This window comes from Lactuca virosa, chromosome 1 (genome assembly GCF_052849685.1).
Source record: "Lactuca virosa cultivar CGN04683 chromosome 1, Lactuca_virosa_CGN04683_v6, whole genome shotgun sequence".
NCBI lineage: Eukaryota > Viridiplantae > Streptophyta > Magnoliopsida > Asterales > Asteraceae > Lactuca > Lactuca virosa.
This window is the reverse complement of record NC_136426.1, coordinates 176,578,856-176,602,287: the sequence shown is the minus strand read 5'-3', so window position 1 is coordinate 176,602,287 and position 23,432 is coordinate 176,578,856. Positions and strand designations below refer to the sequence as shown.

Sequence of the window (23,432 nt, the reverse complement as noted above, 5' to 3'; positions counted from 1 at the left end):
GGATATGTTGCGTGCGTGCGTATTAGATTTTGGTGGGAGTTGGGATACGTATCTTCTGTTAGCGGAATTTTTGTATAACAACAGCTACCACGCCAACATTGATCGACCTCCTTTTGAGATGATCTACGGGAGGAAGTGTAGGACCCCAATTTGTTGGGGCGAGGTCGGTCAGCGAGTCATGGGGAGTACCGGGGTGGTACTAAAGACTACTGAGATGATTCAGCAAGTCCGGAGCAGACTCCAGACAACTCAGAGTTGGCAGAAGAGCTATGCCGACAAGCGCCGGGCAGATTTGGAGTTCCGGGTGGGAGATATGGTTCTCCTGAAGGTGTCGCCTTAGAAAGGTGTCATCCGGTTTAGGAAGCGGGGCAAGCTGGACCCCAGGTACATCGGTCCGTTCAAGGTTTTGGGTCGTGTGGGCTGAGTCGCGTATCGTTTGGATCTTCCAGCCGAGCTCAGCCAGATTCATAGCACTTTCCATGTCTCTCAGTTGCAGAAGTGTTTGGTGGGTAATTATGCAGTTGTACCCTTGGAGGATATTTAGGTGGATGACCGCCTGAACTATGTCGAGAGGTCGGTGACAATATTAGATTGGAAGATGAAAACCTTGAGGACCAAGGTGGTGGAGCTTGTGAAGGTGCAGTGGTCGCACCGCAATGGGTCGGAGTGGACTTGGGAGCCCGAGGAGGAAATGAGGGAGCATTATCCAGGATTGTTTGAGGAGGTGGACTTCGAGGACGAAGTCTGAGACAAGTGGGGGAGAATTGTAACGCCTGGTTCCTGGTATGTATTTTAACTCCTTAATGACCGCCTGAACTATGTCGAGAGGTCGGTGACAATATTAGATCGGAAGATGAAAACCTTGAGGAACAAGGTGGTGGAGCTTGTGAAGGTGCAGTGGCAGCACCGCAAGGGGTCGGAGTGGACTTGGGAGCCTGAGGAGGAAATAAGGGAGCATTATCCAGGATTGTTTGAGGAGGTGGACTTCGAGGACGAAGTCTGAGGCAAGTGGAGGAGAATTGTAACGCTTGGTTCCTGGTATGTATTTTAACTCCTTAATTGTTCAATTTTATAGAGCTACTTGACGATTTGGTAGCCCCAACTCGTCGTGTAGAAATGTCTGGACCGTGTGTTTTCAGTGGCCAACTCGGCGAGTTGGGAGGCCTCAACTCGACGAGTTGTCTGGAAGAAATGAAACCCTAATTTCGGGGTTTTGCACCTTATTTAAACAACTTAAGCTCTATAAGTTGGCCCCATTCCCAGCCTCCATTTTCCTAAACCCTAAAGCATCTTTGAGTGATTGTGAGCCATTGTTGAGTGTGTTGTGTGTGTTTGAAGCCATTGGAAGAAAGGAGAGCTTCGAGATACAAGAAGGAGCTGCTAGATCCAGAATCCTTGCTTCATTTTCGACATCTTTCTGGTAAGAAGTCTCAACCTTGCTTTGTGGTTGCTTAGATCTTCATCTTAGTGTTTTTTGGCATGTTTTGCCCAAGTGAAGTGGTCTTTGGGAGTTTGACGTCCCATATAGACAAACCCTTTTAGATCCAGGGTCTCAAGGAGCTTTCATGGCATAAAGTGTTGGATTAGTGTCTAAGTCCATAACTATTTTGGTATGTACTTGACCCGATTATGAGCATGGTCCTTTTGGGTTGCCTTCACCATAACAATATGTAGGATGAATTAAAGAGAGAAAGGTTTAATTATGATTTATTAATATATTATAAGAATAATATATTAAAGGGGAAATCATATTGTTTAATTAATATTAGTCAAGAATTAATAAAGAATTAATTTTGTGGCTAAAAGAGATTAATTATACTTAGGGGACTGGAATTGTAATTATAGGATAATTGCAATTGGGCTATGGACCACCTTGGAATAATAGGTTGGACGAATTCTATGGGGAAGCCCATTAGAAATCGTCCAAGGCATGTTTCAGAAGGGGCCCATGGGCTGCTTAGGGCTTAAGCAGTCAAATTAGGGTTTCCTTGTTGGATAACCCTAACAGCCTAAGTATATAAGGAACCCTTGGGCACCAAAAACGTGGCTAACACTTGGATTAGGGTTTCCAGCCGTTTTTGGTGCCTCCCCTCTCTTCTCTCCTTCATCCAATTGCTTAGTGGTGTTTGTGACTCCATTAGAGGTGCAACACTTGAGGCACTAAGCTTTCTGAAGCCAATCAAAGGTAATTACTAAACCCTAATTCCAGTTATAGTTTATTAGATCTAGGGTTTATAGCTTTGGATATTCAATTGCATGTTCATTAGGCAAACTAGATCCAATAGCTATTAGGGTTTGCATGTACACCATAGGAATGATGTATTGCTCGACTCGGCGAGTCAGGCCGACTCGGCGAGTCCAGTCCCTGACTCGGCGAGTCCATGGATCTGGCAGCGTTTTTTTGGCGATTTTCTTGCTGTTTTGGCTTGGGATACTTACCATAAACGTTTTTAATTCATAAGATCTGATTTTTATTGATATTGGGTGATTATCCTTGCCAAAATAGAAGATAATTGTCAAAATTTAGATAATCTATTGTTTTATTAGATAAAGATTGATTATTTGTAATTTAGATTTGAATTATCTTGTGAAAAAGTTTCAATTTTCCCCTTTAGGTTTTATAGTTTAAATTTAAACTTAAATGTTTTGTTTTTGAAATTTAAATAGTTAAACCCTAATGTTTTGAAAAGTTTCAAAACTTACCCTCAAGTTTTGGAATTTAAATTTTTTGATTAAAAGTTAATTTTGAAATATTTAAATTCTAATCCCAAATGTTTTGAAAAGTTTCAAAACTTGCCCTCAAGTTTTGGAATTTAAAAGTTGATTAAAAGTTTGATTTTGAAATGTTAAATTCTAAAACCCTCGCATTTTGAAAAGTTCAAATTACACCCTTATGGTTTGTTAATTAATTAAAGTGTATAATTAAAAGAGAGTTAATAAATCCATAAAGTTTTGGTTTACATTTAATTAAATTAAAAGTATAATTAATTAAATTAGACCACCTAGTATTTTAAAAAAAAAAGTTTAAAATACACCCTACACTATGTATATATGACATTAAAAGTCTAATATTATATATGTATAAGTAAACAGTCAGTCTTACCGTTAGTAGGTCTCATTCACGAAGCTGGTCTATAAGGGGTGTTTAAGGAAGTTGCCTATAAAATGGCGATTGAATGGGTATCCACTCTTACCCACCGCACTCTTGACTAATGGAGGGTCGTTAGCCGAACGGGTAGGATAGGACGAAACCTTCCATTATAAGTATAATGAAGTACAAAGTAACTACTTGCTTTTACAAATTCCCAAACTCTAGTTACTTTAGGCAAAATGTGAAATTGTATGCTAATCCATGGAATTACACTTCGTACCCTTGTCAAACGTTAGTGGAGCATGTGTGCTTAACCGGCACACTAATTTGGGATTGACATTGGTGGCGAAGGGTGGCTCGATGTTTATCATAGGTCAATGGAGCGTGTGTGGCTAACCAGTACATTGATTAGGTGATAGTATCATTGAGTGCACCACGTAGATTCGTATGGTTATTCACACCTTGTTTGTGATCCTCGGCATCCCAGTCGCAAATTTGAAGGGCATACTCGAGATTAAACACGCCATTGAAAAGTTCAATGAATCTCAAAAGATCTAGGAGTTTCAATTCATTTAAAACTTAAACTTCTTTTTCGTTTTTCATGGTGGAAATTGGTAAATCGTCATTTACCTACCTTCAAATATTCTGCAACTAGATTACGACATCCCTCTTCTAGGTTGTAGATTCGGGAAGCGACTAGTCGCTTCTGGCGAAGCTTCTAGAAGGCCGACCACTACATAGAGAGATCCATATACCAGTCATGAGCAGCCAGGAGCCTAAAGAAAGCACTGAGAAAGAAATAAGGTGTTGGATCCTAGCCTTGATGTTTCATTTGGGTGTTGCATCAAGGATCCTTATCAACTAACTTGAATTTTCTCCCGTTTTGTAGATGTCTAAATCTTACAATGGTCTTCCCAAATCCATTGGAACAAGTTTTCCAAATGAAGATGATGTTCCAAGATACGATCAAGGAAATGAGAGTCATGCTTCACTTCCTCCACCTCCTCCAATTGTTCTCCCTGACCCACAAGTTCAAAGGCTTGAAAAGTTCAAGCTCACTCAATCCCTATTGGCAAGTAAGCACGAAGATGGGAAACCTGTGTGTGCACACGTCTTAGAGATGAAGTAACGCGTTGATAGGTTAAGGATGTTGGGTGTCGATATCTCAGAGATGTTGGCTGTTGATTGGGTTCTTCAGTCACTTCCTGATTCGTATAGTGAGTTCATAAGAGAGTACTATGCGATGGTTCACGACGTGACCCTCATTGATTTGACCTATTTGCTTATTGTTGCTGAATCAGTGATGATTTGGCGAACTGGTCAAGCAAACTTGATTGGTCAATCAAACTCCCATGCTTCATTGGACACTAGCTACATTGGAAGTCCAGAAAAGGCTGAGATTGTCCCTTGTTATGTACCAAAGGAGTCCATTTGCTTTTACTGCCAAGAGAAGGGGCATTGGAGACGAAGCTGCCCTATTTACCTGAGAGATCTAAGAGATGGGAGAGTCAAGACGTATGGCTCTACTTCAGGTAAAATCCATTATCTAACTCTGTAAGTTCCTATTTTTGATTCTTAATACATGATGTGATAAGATTACATTTTGATGTTTTGCAGGATCAAAGAAAATAGAGGAAGCTTAAGGAAGAAGCGTGTTGAATCTGATCATAAAGAAGTGGATTTCGATCGCATGGATTTGAAGATCAGATTTTTTGAGCTGCTACTCTAGAGTTAGGATAGATTGATAAGAAATATGTAATAGCATAGTTTTTCAGTTGAATTACACTGTAAGGACAAATTTTTCCGCAATAAAATAAAATTTGTTTTTGTCTTATTTATTTATCCTTGCAATGACATGTATGAAAAATTGATGTTTGAATGTTTCTTCTATTAGAAATAATGGATTTGATTCTTAATTGTGTTATTTGTGGAAATATCGAGAATTTACCAAATAGGGAGAGTTTCTCATCACCCAAGTTTCAATTGGACAGAAACTTGGAATCATGCAACCTGCATTGTGTGATGAATGAGAAACTTCATATTTGAAAAAAATTAGACTAATTCCTTGACAAAGTGTCAAGTGAAGGACTAAGAGATCGAGTACACGAGGTTGTGCGTCGATCAAGTCCATCACAAGAGTAATAAAGATATTCGTCATGATTTACTAAAGTTTAGTAAATATGGTTATACTTATAAGATTGAGTATAATTTTGAGTTGATTGAAAGAGTTTCAATCAATAGCAGAACGAATAAGAAGAATCTAGTAGGCAGAAAGATAAAAGTTTCTCTATTCTAAGAAGAAGGGAGAGTAACTTTTATTGTGTTTTATGATAGGTCTTAATGATTAAGAACCATGTCTCGATTGATCCTCTAAGTGAGTCTTAGTGCAATTGCATGTCTAAGAAGAGGAATCGAGAATTGTAGAAATGGTTAAATCAAGAAGTCAATCATACTTCGTTCCAATATCAAGTCTTAGAGTCTAAGATTGTGACTTGAGTGACAAGTCTTAAGAAGGTTTATGACACTCATCAAATGTGGAGTTTGGAAAAGTTTTCATATTCTTGCACATTTGAAATTGGTAAGTTGTGATGTCTTGGATAAGTCAAAGACCAACTGAGACCAATTGTGTGAAGTGTTAAGCTTGATAAGAAGCTACACTAACTCTTGAATATTTGTTTGTCAAGAAATGTTTCTTGACAAGAGAACCTTATATGTCAAGGAGTCAGTGAGAGTCTTAATGGTCTTGAAAAGGTTCAAGAATAAATCAAGAATAAACCTAATTGATCATAACTAGCGCACGACTTGAGGTTTGTAACCTATCGTGGATGACAATTTTGTTTTCTGCGCCATTCCAGTTGAGTTAGTTATGCTTCTGAGTTCTATGAGTTTTCATTTATATGCATAAAGGCAAGAAGGTACATTGATATGTAAGGGTGAGTTGCTAAACTACTTGGAAGACATGGTGGGCATTCGTGTTACCATGAGGCAATAAATCAAGATTGAAAAAGTTCAGTCCATATGTTTTTGAATTTGTCACAAACCTTCGTTTTGGCAAATCCACATGGATAGGAACACATACACCATAAAATCTAAGTGACATAAGGTTTCCCTCCTTCATGAAAATGATTGTGAGAAAATGCTTTCACTAAGAGAGATAATAATAAGATAGCAATTGTGAAAATTGTATTCTCAAATTCGATTATGATTACGACATCCCTCTTCATAGTTCGAATTGTGAGATTTGACAATTAGTCTGAACAATTGGGACTTAGTTCTGAATTTGTCTAGACACACATATGAGCTTTCTAAGGCAAAGGTGTATGAGTTTAAGAAGCTTGGATAAAGGCTTATCAAAGCATCAAGTATTTAGAAATATGAACTTAAGGAATTCAATAAGCATTGTTTTCTGGAAGTTCAGATGTTTTCTAGATATATGTCAAAGCTAGTGGGAGCATAAGTGTTATGCTTGTATTGTAATAATCATCGTGTTAGTGGGAGCATGATTATTATTTCAAGTATTGCGAGTTAGCAATATTAATTATAGAAAACAATGATTAACTTTGCAAAGCTGTAGGGGTTGAAAAGTTGTTTTGCTATAATTAAGGGAGAGAATATTATACTTCATTTCAATATCTAAAGCTTAGATTGAGAAATTTTAATAAATTTAGTCAAAGGCTACATAGTGTGTTCTCAAATTTCGATTATGATTACGACATCCCTCTTCATAGTTCGAATTGTGAGAACGTGACACATAAAAATATTATGGCAAAAGATTGATAAAGTATCATATCTTTATGTAAGACATTATGCATCGTGTCCCATACGCTTAGGGTATAGGATCGATTGCAAATGCTATAATATTTGACCATTCTTAAATTTTCCAAATGCCTAGGGCATTAAGAGGGAAAAGGGACTAGAACTGGATTTGACTAAAATAATTAAACAACTATCAAAGGACAATCTAAGATTCGCCAATGAATTGTTTCTTGTGAGTAGTTGGAAGTATAGTACTGGATGGACTATATTGACATTATTATGAATAGATAAGATTCTATTAAGAATGAGTTTTCATATGGCAAATATGGAAATGTTTCCATTAATGGGAGTTGGATATTAAGAAATATGTCTAGATTAGAAACTTTTATGCGAGAAGGATGTTCAAAGGAATGTACTTTGAGTGAGAGACATCACATCTATATAATTGTTTTGTAACAATTTCTGATAGAGTACCTTGTGATTTCATTGGCCGAGTCTTTGTGACTTTTGTGTTGTGACTTCACGAAAGGATCGTTGCATAAAATGTTAGAATCTGACATATTCTAAAAGTGGCAAGAATTTTGTATTCTTACGCTAATGATAAGGATTGGGAATTGTGAAATGAGTTTCATTGGAAATGTTTTTCAATTGATCTATTTCACAAAGTAAGGATCATAGGAAACCAAAGTGTGCATGCTTGGAGCATGGGACAATTGTGGTTATAATTCGGGTAATAAGTTGATTTTCTGAAACAGTAAGCAATGAATAATGAGTAATCAATATGGTGTTTAAATAAAAGTGTTTTATTTACGCTCAAAAGTTTTGGGGCCATATAGGATTAAGTATTATCGTTGTGTTTCATTTTGCATGTTTTGACTTCCAGGATAACTGAGTTATTCGAACCTCCACAGTCGGTCATACGTTGGAAGTAGGTATGAAGGAAGACTGTCATGAATCTATCTGTAGATTGTCTAAGTGTTTAGACATAGCACAAGTTTGCTGCAGAGTTCATGAGTGCTTTAATAAGATTAGAGTATTGGATCAAACCCACGCTCACTTGAATCACTTCATGGTTTTTGTCATGAGTAATTGTGAGACGATAACATTGTATATTCTTGAAACCGAGACGTGTGAGTTGTTATTTGTTGGTCGGTTGCACTTTGATAATAAGAAAACACACCAGTAACTTGGTGTTATAAAACTTATTTTTGTGTGTGATTCGATCAGTAAATGCAAGCGAGCATTTGAGTCGAAGTTTATCCATTCCTTTTACCCAAAGTGGGATAAAAGCGATATATGTGGGCCTCTCGATGATTTAGTGATGACACCCTAAGCGCTTGGCCAAGCCGGGACTAAGTTGATGTGTTCAATTGTAGTCTGTTGTCAATCGTCATAAATCGGAAGTGTGGAAACAGTATAGAGAGAATGATCAAATTCATGTCTTGTGTCTATACGATATCTTGAGAATGGAGGAATATATAATCCCTTATCTAAAGGACACGCGTATCTAATAAGATCAGAGTTGACAGCGGCTTTTGAAAGCTACGATTGCTGAGCAGGTTCTGAAGTAATGCATAATAGTTATTAGACTTATCCAAGTGGGAGACTGTTGGATTAGTGTCTAAGTCCATAACTATTTTGGTATGTACTTGACCCGATTATGAGCATGGTCCTTTTGGGTTGCCTTCACCATAGCAATATGTAGGATGAATTAAGGAGAGAAAGGTTTAATTATGATTTATTAATACATTATAAGAATAATATATTAAAGGAGAAATCATATTGTTTAATTAATATTAGTCAAGAATTAATAAAGAATTAATTCTGTGGCTAAAAGAGATTAATTAAACTTAGGGGACTGGAATTGTAATTATAGGATAATTGCAATTGGGCTATGGATCACCTTGGAATAATAGGTTGGACGAATTCTATGGGGAAGCCCATTAGAAATCGTCTAAGGCATGTTCCAGAAGGGGCCCATGGGCTGCTTAGGGCTTAAGCAGTCAAATTAGGGTTTCCTTGTTGGATAACCCTAACGGCCTAAGTATATAAGGAACCCTTGGGCACCAAAAACGTGGCTAACACTTGGATTAGGGTTTCCAGCCATTTTTGGTGCCTCCCCTTTCTTCTCTCCTTCATCCAATTGCTTAGTGGTGTTTGTGACTCCATTAGAGGTGCAACACTTGAGGCACTAAGCTTTCTGAAGCCAATCAAAGCAAGGAATTGATTGTTATTACTATATAACAATCAAAGGTAATTACTAAACCCTAATTCTAGTTATAGTTTATTAGATCTAGGGTTTATAGCTTTGGATATTCAATTGCATGTTCATTAGACAAACTAGATCCAATAGCTATTAGGGTTTGCATGTACACCATAGGAATGATGTATTGCTCGAAACCCATCATAAAGGTGCCAACTTTATGGCCCTAAGAGCTCCATGCATCTTTTAAGCCCTTGTTTTGGCCTTTTAAACTTCATTTGGCCATGCATGTGAGTAAAGTTGAAGACTTTACGTGACCTTTTAGCCTTTAAGGTCCAAATCTATGTTCATGAGCTCTATCTTGAAGATATGATGGTATTTGGATTAAGTCTTAAGCATTTTTGGATTAGGGTTTAAGCTTAATGCCTTTGGAGTGGTTCTTCATGGGTAAATTTGGAAACTTTACCCTTCTAGACGTAATATCAGTCTAGATCTGGAATATAGGGCTTCGGTTTGAAGAATAGTGGCTTTATGCATTAAGTGGGTTGGCAGACTGATGAACTCGATGAGTTCATAAGGGAACTCGGCGAGTTGGTTTGGGATTGTACCGATTTTGTTGAAAAAGGAGGAACTCGACGAGTTATAAGGAAACTCGACAAGTTGATTTGAAATATCGTGATTTTGTGATTCATGGAAACTCGGCGAGTTGAAGGATAACTCGACGAGTTGAGTCAACTCGGAGTGTTGAATTTGAAAAAGTTTGACCTCTTAGGAGTTTTGAAATATTGATCGGTATCTAAGGGATTGCTTTTTTTTAGGGGTTGAGTAGAGCTGTTTCCGGGGCTGAGGATTTATCCAGTTATCTTTCAGCATTCGAGGTGAGTTTCCTTACCGGGTTTAGTGGGTCGAAGGCACCAAGGCTGGCCCATGTTTACATTATGTTGTTAGTATGCTAGTTGTCTCCGTGACTCTTGCATGTGCTGTGTTTATATGTTTTTCCGGGTCACGGCCCGATGCCGGGTGGGGCCCGATTGATATTTGTATTCTATGTATCTTTGTAATTATTGCATGTGTATGTGTTTATTTGATATATGTTATTGTATGTTGGGCGGGGCCCGTTTTACCGAGCCCAACTCGATGCCGGGCGGGGCCCAATGTCGGACGGGGTCTGAAGCCGGGCGGGGCCCACTATTTGTTTATTGTATGATTGGTATGTGGTATTTTGGGGGAACTCACTAAGCTTTGTGCTTACAGTTTTCAGTTTATGTTTCAGGTACTTCTAGTTCCAGAGGGAAGGGCTCGGGGTGACTGCATCGCACACACAATTGAGATTTTGTTATTATGTTTTACTCTGATTTATGACAACTGATAGATTGGTTTATTTCAATGTTTGGATGATATGGAGAATGACTATTTTATCTAATATTAAATCAAAAAATTTTGGGACCATATTTTTGGATGTTACAATTATTGTATGATGGGTTGGAATATACCCCAGGGCTGGGCCCACTATTGTATGATGGGTTGAGATATACCCCATGGCTGGGCCCATATATGTGTATTGGGTTGAAACATACCTAGGGTTGGGACCATAGATGTGTATTGGGTTGAAACATACCTAGGGTTGGGCCCACTGATTTGTATGATATGTGGTATTTTGGGGAACTCACTAAGCTTTTGCTTATGGTTTTGTGGTTTAACATTTTCAGGTACTTCCAGTTCGAAAGGGAAGGACCCGACGTGATCGCACATCATCCCCATATGATTTCCGCATTAATGATTATTTTACTATGATGTTTTGATACATTTATATTATAATGATTTTGAGACACTTGATGTATGTTTTTGATTATTTCAAAAATGAAAATTTTATCACTGATTTTGGGATGTTACAAAAGATCTACTGGTTCACTATGAGCGGAAATAGAAAATAACCCAAAATATCTTCAATATCTACAACATAACTCCTTATAGAATCTTGTACTTCAAAGATGTTGTTAAAGACATGTTTTGCCTCTCATAATACATACTTGTTTATCCTCCATTTTGTAACACCTCATTTTCACTTTACAATAGAATTTAATACAAACGTCTGTTTATAAAATTTGAAGTGAAAATATATTACTATCTACCATAGAGGCGTACCAAGGTTTAACCCTCATCCGCATCGGTGGGATAAACCTCCAAAATTCCTTGATGATGGGGGATGGCTTTTGTACAATCCGATTTCAGGACCTATAAGCACAAACACATATACATAAATAGAGAGCGGGTGATGGTTTCTAGGTAATCAATATACAAAAGCTCGAACTTGAGAAATTCAGAAAAGAATATTTGATAAATCAAAAGAAAAATAAAAAAATGACAGAAACATGCTTACCAATTTACCGATTCTTCTTCATTTGAAGATGCAAAATCAAAACGGGTTTGTCAAAGATTAGACGAATCTGCAATAAAAGGTGGAGCGGTGAATAAGTCCAGATCTAGGGTTTCTTAAAGTATGTGTGCAATGGTGGTGACGAAGGATGATGTGGTGGTGCATGCGAGGGAGGTCGACGATGGTGGTAGCGAGGATGGTTCCGACGATGATGGGAGACGATAGGTTTTACTTTAGAGAGTTCAAGAAGCTTGGAGAGAAAGACAGAAATTAGTTCTTGAATTCAAATAAACCGATCGTAAACACTTATTTTAAAATCTAGAAGGGTAAATTCAGAAGTTTACTTTGTAAATTTATAAGCTAAGAAGATGTCACTAGGACAAAAAAATTACTCTTTTATTATAATATTTTATTATAATAGAAGATTTAAGACATTATATACCATATATTTACCATCTAAAAAATATCAAATCAACAAGTTATGAATCCTATTCTAATAGTGTTTTTTTACCATTAATAAGTTTTATGATATATTAATCAAAAAGAAATTAATAATGTTTTTTTTTACCATAAAAAAAAACTTATTAGCAAATCATCTTCCATAATATTTCCATTCTTGAACTCCAAAAATATTGGTGGAAATGTGGCATAATGGAATTGACAAGTCTACCGTGACGGCTTATGTTTTTCGTATTTTAAACCTTTTTTTGTTTGTTACTTATTCAACAACGCACCGCCGATCCATCTCTCCCCAAAACTTTTTCCAGTATCCTCTTTTCATCACCACCATTGTTTGCACCCTTTCATCATTTCCTTTTCGAATCTAAAGGTAGGAACTCAACTTTTCTCTCTTACACAATAAGTCGTTTTAATCAATCATCACCAGAAGTCCAAATCGAATTTCGTTATTGTATTTCACAATCGTCCGACAAAACCGCATAAGAATTGATTGATTTTGTATGCTTTTGAGCTGTTAGATCTGCCTTTTCTTCCGATTGAAAGACTATTTTTGCTGATTCTGCAGTGGAGCTTGTTGTTCAACGATGGTGTTCTACAGAAGTGTTTCGCTTCTTTCTAAGCTGAGAAATCGTGTTGTAAGTTGTTTTTTGACTTTTTTTTTTCTTCGTTCCTGTAGGTGTTCTTGATTAGTAGGTAATTTTTATAAGATAATGGATGCCTATACTTACCTAAAGTGTTAAAAAATGACCTACATTTTACGCAAGCTTAACAATCAAAAAATTTATACTGTTGTTACGATCAACGAATTTCAACTAGTAACTAGTACTTAATATGATGTCCAATTTAGTTAATATCCAAACAATATAGAATCCACCATGAACGACCTCTCTGCTTTTTCAAGGTCAACATGTACCCTTTCTTTTTAGAAGAGTATTAACATTAATTTAGTGAATCATTGTCTCTATGCACTCCATTAAGCATCATTTTTATGGTCAACATGGATCATGATCCGATTGTGTTTTTTTCTTAACAGGTTCAACAGCCTAGTCTGACCAATTCAGTAAGGTGGCTACAAATCCAGACCTCATCTGACCTTGTAAGTGTTGATTATCATACTATTCTTCAAATTATAAACTAATATGAACTTAAATTGACCACAAAAGTCAAACTAATGCTATTTCATCAAGAACAAAGAGAACAAGCTTGTTTAATAAGCACAGGAGATACATAGTACATGATTTATTAATTCTTGATTGAGAATTTGGATTCGAAACCTGAATATAGTAATTTTTATATCCATGTAGGACCTTCATGCTCAACTTAAGGAATTGATTCCAGAACAACAGGTATAATTTTCTACATTTATGGTTACATTGTCATGTTCTTTATAAAGAATCTTTTTCTTTCATTATCTTTTTAACTTGTATTGTTTTAATCTTGTAACAGGAGCGCCTAAAAAAGATTAAATCAGAATATGGAAAAGTTCAACTTGGTAACATCACTGTTGATATGGTACAAAATTTCATCTTTCTTTTCTTTTCTTTTCTTCTAACTTCGTTTTATTTTTCATTTTCTTGATAAGTTCTTTTTGTGAATATCTACTTTCTCATGTGATAAAATTATAAAGGTACTTGGTGGGATGAGAGGAATGACAGGTTTACTATGGGAAACATCCTTACTTGATCCAGATGAGGTATTATTCACTTCAATTTTATCATGAGAAAATATTTGTTTTTTTTTAATTTAAAGAAAATTATTTTTTTCTTTTGATAAATCAGGGAATTCGATTCAGGGGTCTCTCTATACCTGAATGTCAGAAAGTATTGCCAGCAGCAAAGCCTGGTGGAGAACCATTGCCTGAGGGTCTTCTATGGCTTCTTTTGACAGGAAAGGTAGACAACCTTTTTCCATTTTTTAATTTTTTAATTGTTTATTATGTTTTTTTTATTCATTTATATATGGCTAAATGCAAGAAATAGTAATGTACTTTTTCTTATTTGTTTTCTATAGCATCATACTTTCCTTTTATTCTCCTACAACATTATACTTCCAATTTTTTTTATCATTGTAAAACTTTCAAATTACATATATATCCTTATAAAATATATCCAAATACTTAGTTTGATCATATTTACTATATTAAAAAAAAATAAAAACATTATCTTTATATTGGTTTTTTTTGTTATTAAGAAAATAATTAACTTATAACATTAAAATATTACCCTTCTTCCACATTGCTATTCTCAACCTATTTACTTCATAAATCTTTACAAAATATTGACACCCACATTGAAAATTAGCTTTTCCATAATTTTACCTGAAGAACAAAATTATTTAGAAGAGAATAAACAAATAAGTAATGTACTTCAAAAAAATCTTCTTAATTATAGCAATGAAGAATAAGATTGCTTTTTAATTGAATGATATTGCTATAACTTGATATATTTTTCAAATTACAATATGCTGTAATAGGAAGAAATGAAAGTATAATAATAAACAAATAATTTTATAATAATTGTGTTATTTATTTATTTATTTTTTTGTTACTTTTAAGGTTCCAACTAAAGAACAAGTGGATGCTTTATCCAAGGAACTTCGAAGTCGTGCAACTATTCCAGGTTTTCTGTTTTTTCAGTTCATATACTTTTTGTTTTTCATTATTTTCTTTAAGATAGTGTATTTCTATTATATGTAGTTTAATTTCTGATTTCTACATAATTTATCTTTTCTATTAAGTATATTAAATTTTTTCTAACTATTGCTAAAATCCATTTAATGTTGCAGATCATGTGTATAAAACAATCGATGCCCTACCTGTAACAGCTCATCCAATGACTCAGTTTACAACTGGTGTTATGGCTCTTCAGGTTTTTATAAAATTATACTTTTTGGAGATTGGAAAATTATGGTTCAATTATTTATATAATAATAATAATAATAATAATAATAATAATTCTAGTGTTATATATAAACCTCAAGTTACATTTCAGTTATACCTCAAAATGTAACTAACTACTAATTATTGTCTTAGGTACAAAGTGAATTTTCAAAAGCATATGAAAAGGGTATCCATAAATCCAAGTGAGTTTATTTGGAGTATTTATCTAGTTGAAAATTGAAATAACTTATTAATTATTTAATGTAAATAAATATTATCCTGCTTTTATTATAGATACTGGGAGCCTACATTTGAAGACTCTCTTTCATTAATTGCTCAAGTTCCAGCTGTAGCTGCATATGTCTATCGCAGGTATATCCATATTATAATATATAGTTAAATAAGTTTTTTTTTTCTTCATTTTTTAATTAATTGGTATAATAGGTTGAGTAAATTATACGAATGGTCCCTATAGTTTAGGGTAATTTGCGCGTTTGGTCCCTAACTTATTTTTTTAACTCGGAAGGTCCCTACTGGTTGTTTTTGTTACACACTTGGTCTCTGTCTTACCTAAAAAGACTATTTTGCCCTTGATTTTTTAATTTATTTAAATAAACACACCCCCAACCCCACCCCACCCCTCACCTTACCTTACCTACCCCACCATTTTTCCCTATTTAATAGTCTTTTTAGGTAAGACAGGGACCAAGCGTGTAACAAAAACAAACAGCAGGGACCTTCCGAGTTAAAAAAATAAGTTAGAGACCAAGCGTGCAAATTACCCCTAACCATAGGGACCATTCGTGTAATTTACTCTAATAGGTTAAGCACTTAATCTTAACAGCTGGACTGATGGTTTTATTTTATGTATTGAAATTTTCTTATGTAGCTTTTAAGTTTGACTCTTTGACTTTTTTTTTAAAGGATTTACAAAGGTGGAGAAAGGATACCTGTAGATGACACTTTGGATTATGGTGGAAATTTTGCACATATGCTTGGATTTGATGGACCTGAAATGCAAGAACTTATGAGGCTTTATGTTACTATTCATAGGTGAGAGATTGTGTCAAAATTCAATTTATTTTTATTTAATAATATTGTTTAAATCTTTCCTTTAATGAAATATATATATAAATTATTGTAGTGATCATGAAGGTGGAAATGTCAGTGCTCATACTGGTCATCTTGTAAGCATTCAACAAATATATGCTTTCATGGATTTTGATTTTTAAATTCCATATGTACATTTGTTTTTTTATTATTTTTATAAAATTGTTGTTTAACAATAATTAGTTTTGATTATTATTTAGGTTTCAAGTGCTCTCTCGGATCCTTATCTTTCATTTGCTGCAGCATTGAATGGTCTAGCTGGACCCCTTCATGGTTTGGCCAATCAGGTATCTTTTATTTATTTATTTATTGTGAAGAGTAATAAGATATTTATTTATTTATTTATTTATTTTGTGTAGGAAGTTTTGCTATGGATAAAGTCTGTGGTGGCTGAATGTGGAGAGAATGTAACCACTGACCAATTGAAAGACTACATCTGGAAAACCCTCAACAGTGGCAAGGTAATACAATTTCTTTATTTAATTTAATTTACATTGTTTAATTTATTCTCCTTTTGGTTATTTAAATTTAATTTATACTTAAAATTAAAATGTAGGTTGTTCCTGGATTTGGACATGGTGTTCTTCGAAAAACAGATCCCAGATACATGTGTCAACGTGAATTTGCATTGAAACATTTGCCTAATGATCCTTTATTTCAATTGGTCAGCATTTAATAATAAACTTATAATCTATTTATTATAATAATTATTTTTTATATCATATCATATCAACTGGATCATGATCTATCTGACTTTTTTTTTTTTTAAATTAAACTTTTACAGGTTTCCAAACTTTTTGATGTGGTTCCACCAATTCTAACTGAACTTGGCAAGGTGAGTTACTTTTTTTTTTTAAAGAAAAAAAGTAAAAAAAAAACTTTAATAATGAAATTTGATTTAGAATTATTCATTTATATACAGGTGAAGAACCCATGGCCCAATGTTGATGCTCATAGTGGGGTGTTGCTTAACTACTATGGTTTAACAGAAGCAAGGTGAAGAATATTATTCAACTTCTTCTACTTTTCTTTTTTATACTAAATGCAAGAAATAGCAACCTACAATTATATGAAATTAATTACATGTTTATATACTTTTTGGTTATTAAACATTTTCAGATACTACACTGTTCTTTTTGGTGTCTCAAGGGCAATTGGAATCTGTTCTCAGGTTACCTCACTACCTTAAATTATACTTCATTTAGTCCCAGTTTAGAACAAAAGACGTAAATGCCCTCCTCATTCTCATTATCAAATACACCCCTAGAAAGCTTGTCCATATGTCAAACGGACAAAAATTGAAACTTTTGATCCACCAAAAAGGGGGTAAAAAGACGGGAATGCCCTTCATGTACTTGTTACTGAAAATAGACTTATGATTTTCTTTTAATTTTTTTTATAGTTGATATGGGATAGAGCTCTTGGGTTGCCATTGGAGAGGCCAAAGAGTGTTACAATGGAATGGCTTGAAAACAAGTGCAAGAAGTGAAAAAAAATCTTTCGAGATTTTAAACCAAAAAAAGTTTTCATTTCATTTTTTTTTTAATAAATAAATCCAAATAATAAGAATTGTTGTAGATACGATATACGAAAAGATTTGATACTAGTCTGGTTATTTGGAGATACACTTTACAAAGCATGCGGATAGTTTGTGTATTTGAGTACTATTGTATGGTTACGTGGCACACTTACTTTGATGTAGTAAATTTACAATTTTATCCACATGTATTTCCAGTTTTGCCTTGTGTGTACACAAGGAAGTGGAAGTATAAGATTAAATCGTTATGGATTTTATGAAAGATGTGATGATGCAAGCAAATATTGCAAAAATATAAAGAGGTTTTGGTTATAATTTTTGTGGTTTTCTTGTAAATCTGATTAACAAATGATGTGAAAGAAACTTCTGGTTCAAGATTAACTATTTATGTAATAATTTTGTTTAAAAAAAATTTATACAATAAAATGATTTTTTGTTGAAATACGATTTTGGTTTCAAACTAGAACCAAAAAATGCAATATCGTAATTGGAACTCGTTATAAATGAAACCAAAATGATCACTTTTCTTAAATACAAAACAATTTGACCTTCTTTTTTGTAGATTGGCAGAATGAGCACCAAGTTTGAAACTTGTCAGGTTACAAAATACACTGCGGATTTTGAAACTATTTTTTTTTTTTTTGACATAAGTCGTTTCGGACTATCCCCTACAATTTCAAATATGTTCATGAGTTTTGAACTTTGTAATCTGAATAACTAAAAGGGTTTAGGTCATTTTTGGTCACTTAACTTTTGATTTTGTACTCATTTGATCGCTTAACTCTTTTTAAGTTTTAAAAGGTCTTCAAACTTTTGGTTTTGTACTCATTTAGTCACTTAACTTTTGGTTTGGTCACATTTAGTCACCTAACTTTTAAAATTGTGTTAATTTAGTCACTAAACTTTTAAATTTTTTCAAAAGTTTAGTGACTAAATGAGCACAATTTTAAAAGTTAGGTGACTAAATGAGCACAAATCTAAAAGTTAAGTGACTAAATGTGACCAAACCAAAAGTTAAGTGACTAAATGAGCACAAAGTCAAAAGTTTGATGACTTTTTAAAACTTAAAAAGAGTTAAGTGACCAAATGAGCACAAAATCAAAAGTTAAGTGACAAAAAATGACCTAAACCCTAACTAAAATCATAAAAGTAGAAAATTTTGTAAACTTTCAAAATCGAAGTTTGTGATTGAGAGAGTTCCCAGCTAGGTTTAAAAAATCAATGAAAATTCTGATATTAGCCTTTAGTGAGGACCATTAATTTTGAAACTCAAAACTCAAAAAAGTTATATGTATTTATGAAAGTGTCTATTTTGATGAATTTCTCTACGTTGAACATACTATTTATGCAACAATGTTTTATTTTTTTTACAACCGAATACATAAATGTGCTACTTTTTATTTGTTATTTATGAAACAACTTTTTTTTTTTTTTCATTTTGTCAAATTTTGTGACAGTTTTCTTCTTTTACTAATTTATGTGACGGTTTTTAGACGGTGTTTGAGGTTGTTTTTTGAAATAATTTATTGACTTATTGGTTTTTCAAAAAATCTAATAAGTCTAAAAAATATTTTGGTATCAAATAAGGACTTTTTAAAATGACTTTCGGAACAACTAAACACTTTTTGATAAATAAGGATGAGTTGATGTTGTAAGAGCTTTTGGCTTATTAAAATTAAGATAACCAATATACCCCAAAAGTATACACTCTACCCCCTTGTTTTCATAGCTTCTATTATTTTATTTTTATATGAACGAAATTTTAATATTATCATGATTTAATAAAAAAATTATAAATTTTGCAAAAGAAATTTATATTATATATTTTTATAAAAAATTATAATTTTTGTCCAAAAAAACTGTAAAATCTTAAATATTATATGTAAAGTAGTAAATGGTTATAAATACGTAAGCATGTCTTTTTTTGTCATTTTACATGTATAAGCTAATCCAATTATTTTTTATAAAACAACTTATCGACGTATAGGCTTTTACAACCACAAAAACTAATCCAAACATTTTTCTAAAAACTTATTTTCATATTGCTATAAATCAATAAACACTTTTGGAGTTATAAGCAATCCCAAACGCCCTGTTATTTATGTATTTATACAATTTTTTCATTCTTTTACAAATTTATGTGACAACTTTTAGTTATATAAGTATTTCTGCAATTTACATGAGTTATGCAACCTCAGCAAAATATTGCATTTTGTGGCCATAAAATGAAATTTCGTTGCATAATTGGCATAAAAAAGCCATTTTTTTTTCTATTTATAAAATAAAAATATAGTCTTTGGTTATTACATAAATGTACATTTAACCATTTTCTTAATTTCTACTCATTCAAAACGTATATATAGAAACACATAAGTATCTGTCAGGTAAAAACAAACAGTTTTACTTAGAAACAAAAAGCAAGTGTGAGTTTAAAAATGTAACCAAAACCCATAACATCTCCACTTATTTTCCCCTATTTCAGTTCAATAAATATAATTATATCCCAAACAAATTATCATTCCAAATCCAAAAGAAAAAACAAAACCAATTAATTAGAACCCTTTTCCTCCACTTTATCAATATCTTCAACAGATGCTGCAAAAATCTGCCTTTCATCAGAAGTCGCAGTGATAACAGGCATCCATACATCAGCAGTATCACTCAACAATGACATCACTTGTGGATCAGCAGCCATGGCTGATGATATCATCTCATCAACATTGTCTAACTTTGCAGATAATTTATCCAACTCTGAAGCAAGTTCTAGCTGATAATTCATCAAGAACATCATTTCAATTTCGTTAAGAAATGAATTTGAATATGAAAAATGAATCTACCTCGTCAAGAATTTTTGTAGAGTTTGAAGGAACTTTGGTAACTTCTAATCCAAGGGCTTCAATTTTGGCACGCAATTCAACTTCTTCTTGGTTAGTCAATGATTCCACCTATACAATTTTCACAAGGGCACTTGTTAATTCGATTAAAAATATGTGCACATTGTTTGTTTTGTAAATCCATCAAAGAAATTGGAATGCAAATTATGTTAAACTTAGTATGAGTTTCAAATTGTGTGAGTCGATCGAAACCCTAACAAAAAATCGGTAAATCTAGACTACATGATCCCAAACACAACCTAATCTACAACAAGCATATTAGATCAAATCCAGACTCATACGACCAAAATCCCATTAATCCCTCCATCTTTTCACAGCTACATCAAATACCCTCATCATAGAGTTGATCAAAATCCAATAATTTGATGGTTCGAATTCGTATATTCTACAAAAGTGGCAAAATTAAAGAAAACTGAATGCCTACAAAATTCCCATTTAATTGAATTCATTAGAATGGAATAAATTAACAAAAGATCATTAATTTTAACATACGAAATATGGGGAACTTCAGAATCGTTCGAGGAAAAGGAAAAACAAAATCGGTAGATAAATCTGGGATGCTTTAACCTGTTGGAGGAGATTAGAGAGGAGCCCGAAGAACTGAGTGTCCGGGAGTGATGACGTTGGCTTGCCTTCTTCACCCATTTTTCCTTTAATTTTCTGGTAATTCGATATTATTCTACCTTTTCCCTCTGAAGAGACGCAGGTCTGTAATCTGTTCCCTGATTTTTGTTCTATTTTTTCTTGTTTAAATCTACTACCGTCATTTTTCTATTATTTTTATTATTATTTTTTTAACAAATCAAATTCAATTCAAATTTTAAAAATACAAAATCATATCCTAATAACATTGTTATGTTTATTTTGTTTAACAAATTAAGTCGTAATTACTTACAATCGACAATATCTTGATTTTTTTTTGACATTTATTATTATTTTTTTTTACATTTATTATTTTTTTATTTATATTAAAATTTTAAATATACTGACCGTGGTTTCCACGGATTATAACCTAGTTCATTTTATATATACATATTACCGGTTGTGGCCTTGTGAAAAGTCTCATTTTACTTTTCGTTCTGCTTGCACAACGTAATTAAGGGAACGGGTTTTGATTTTTATTTGCTCCAAACTCTAAGTTAATGAGTTTGGATCATATTGTATGATTCATTTACGGTTAACGACATGTACCTTTTAACCTTCTTATTAAAAGGGTTGGGTATGGATCACTATCGATCCGATCCGTTTATGACCCGTCCATTTTAAAATTTTAAAATATAAATTTATTATTTATAAGTTATACATTTATTATTTACAATTAAATCACATTTATCTCCCAATACATATAAATATGTGAAATTAGTATTACAGTCACAATCGATAACCAAGAACAAGAACATAATGCCTCAATATATCTCGTTTTGTAGAAGGGTTTTCTGCAATCAACATTCCTTAATCATGTTATTTTCTAAAATTCTAAAATTATATGTGTTGACTTGTAATGCATAATTATAGTCCAATCTTAATATTGTAAATGGGTCGGGTAAAAGGATTGAAAATCCGTTGATCCGGTGAATAAAGGTATGCGTTTAATTAGTCAAAACCTTGTGGGTTACGGATCAGGTTTGGATCAGCATTTTATTATTTCTTAATGGACTTCGATCAAGGTCGATCCGCTCCAAACTCGTTCCATTGTCAGTTCTACATATAAGTACTTTCTTCGAATGTAGAAGTTATATATAACTTATATATATAAGTATTTTATTTACTGTATTTGAGGTATGTCCCATTTTCTCTTATTTTATGCATATTATTTTATTATAAATTATTAATGAGATTTCTTCCACTAAAGACATGTTTGGTACGGAGTGTTACATATGAGGATTTCAGAATAAACAATAATACTTGCATATTGCTTGGATCGTGATTACTTCACTTTCCAAAATTTGTAATTCGTCCCTTACACGAATTCAAAAGTGGGATAATCCAAGAAATCTGATTTGGATTACATGCATAACCCAAATCTTAAACACATAATACCTTGTGATGTTATGTGTTCTTGAGAGACAGACAAATTGATAATGATCAATTTCGTATATGTGAATGATCAACCTTTTTCCTGCAATAATTACCTTGCATTTATAAAAGGAGGGAAAAGTGGTTAAGTGTTGGTTACACCAAATTGGCGCCAAAAAAGGGGTAGTTTTAGGACATAACCGAAGCCTACATCACCATGATGTCATAAGTAGATTTTTGGCGGGAACCACCACCAGGGGCTATACCCATTGGACCTCGCTAGGGCTATACCCCTTGGAACCCTGTACCTAGGGGTTTTACCCCCGGACCCCCGTATCTCCGAGTCAACTTTAACATTCCGAGTGTACACCCCGCACCTCCAGTCTCGGATAGTGAACTAAACTCGGCGTGTCTCGACAATAATAACAATTACACCAAAATATGTTGATAATACTAAAATTACCAACACACAGCGTTTGTGAGCTTCTAGCTTCTAGCGTTTGACAAAACACTCTGTTTTAAACAAAAAACATTGTTTGGTATTGCCTCCGATCTCAGATAGAGAACTAAACTTGGCCTGTCTCAACAATAATAACAATTACACTAAAATATGTTGACAATACTAAAATTACCAACATGGAGCGTTTGAGAGCTTCTAGCTTCCAACGTTTGACTAAACGCTCCATTTTGAACAAAAAACCTTGTTTGGTACAACAAGCTTTTAGCGTTTAGTTTAAACAAAATGTTCCAAATCTAAAAGCTATCTCACATACCGTTTAACAAAACGCTACCAACTACCAGCTACCTGCTAACCGCTACCCTCTACCAGCTAGTTTTGCGAAATACGCCCTAACCTTATATGATATCAACTTTATTCGATATTCTCCAATAGAGAGAAAATAGGGGGAAAGAAAAAGAGAGAGAGAGAGAGAGAGAGAGAGAGAGAGAGAGAAAGAGAGAGAGAGAGAGAGAGAGAGAGAGTGTGTGTGTGTGTGTGTGTATGTGTGTGTGTGTTTGGCTCGGTGATACCTAGCTTGGCTTATCGGCACCTCATATCGCAGACGGTGTTTACCAGGGTAAGGTGGCACACCATAGCACAAACCACACCACT

General features: G+C 33.8%; 2 protein-coding genes across 3 annotated transcripts; one reads left to right on the top strand and one right to left on the bottom strand.

The window, feature by feature from the left end:
* Positions 1–12,113: 12,113 nt before the first annotated feature.
* Positions 12,114–17,673, top strand: LOC145161671 (citrate synthase, mitochondrial-like). Of its 2 annotated transcripts, none has more exons than XM_079081259.1 (20): positions 12,114–12,256; positions 12,405–12,521; positions 12,920–12,982; positions 13,191–13,232; positions 13,333–13,398; positions 13,514–13,579; positions 13,665–13,778; positions 14,441–14,504; positions 14,671–14,753; positions 14,918–14,967; positions 15,059–15,136; positions 15,689–15,817; positions 15,909–15,951; positions 16,075–16,161; positions 16,234–16,335; positions 16,431–16,538; positions 16,659–16,709; positions 16,797–16,870; positions 16,994–17,045; positions 17,277–17,673. In XM_079081259.1, exons 2-20 carry the CDS (start codon positions 12,471–12,473, stop codon positions 17,361–17,363), a joined length of 1,410 nt encoding a protein of 469 aa, XP_078937385.1. In that variant the 5' UTR covers positions 12,114–12,256; positions 12,405–12,470; the 3' UTR covers positions 17,364–17,673. The 2 variants fall into 2 exon arrangements, with proteins under 2 accessions (XP_078937385.1, XP_078937380.1); XM_079081254.1 differs by having other exon boundaries at positions 12,123–12,256; positions 12,452–12,521.
* A 2,116-nt stretch (positions 17,674–19,789) lies between these two features.
* On the bottom strand, positions 19,790–21,038 carry LOC145161660 (ecotropic viral integration site protein). Its single transcript, XM_079081245.1, has 3 exons — positions 20,873–21,038; positions 20,249–20,356; positions 19,790–20,178 (listed from the first exon to the last, which is right to left on the bottom strand). Exons 1-3 carry the CDS (start codon positions 20,948–20,950, stop codon positions 19,960–19,962), a joined length of 405 nt encoding a protein of 134 aa, XP_078937371.1. The 5' UTR covers positions 20,951–21,038; the 3' UTR covers positions 19,790–19,959.
* Positions 21,039–23,432: the final 2,394 nt, after the last annotated feature.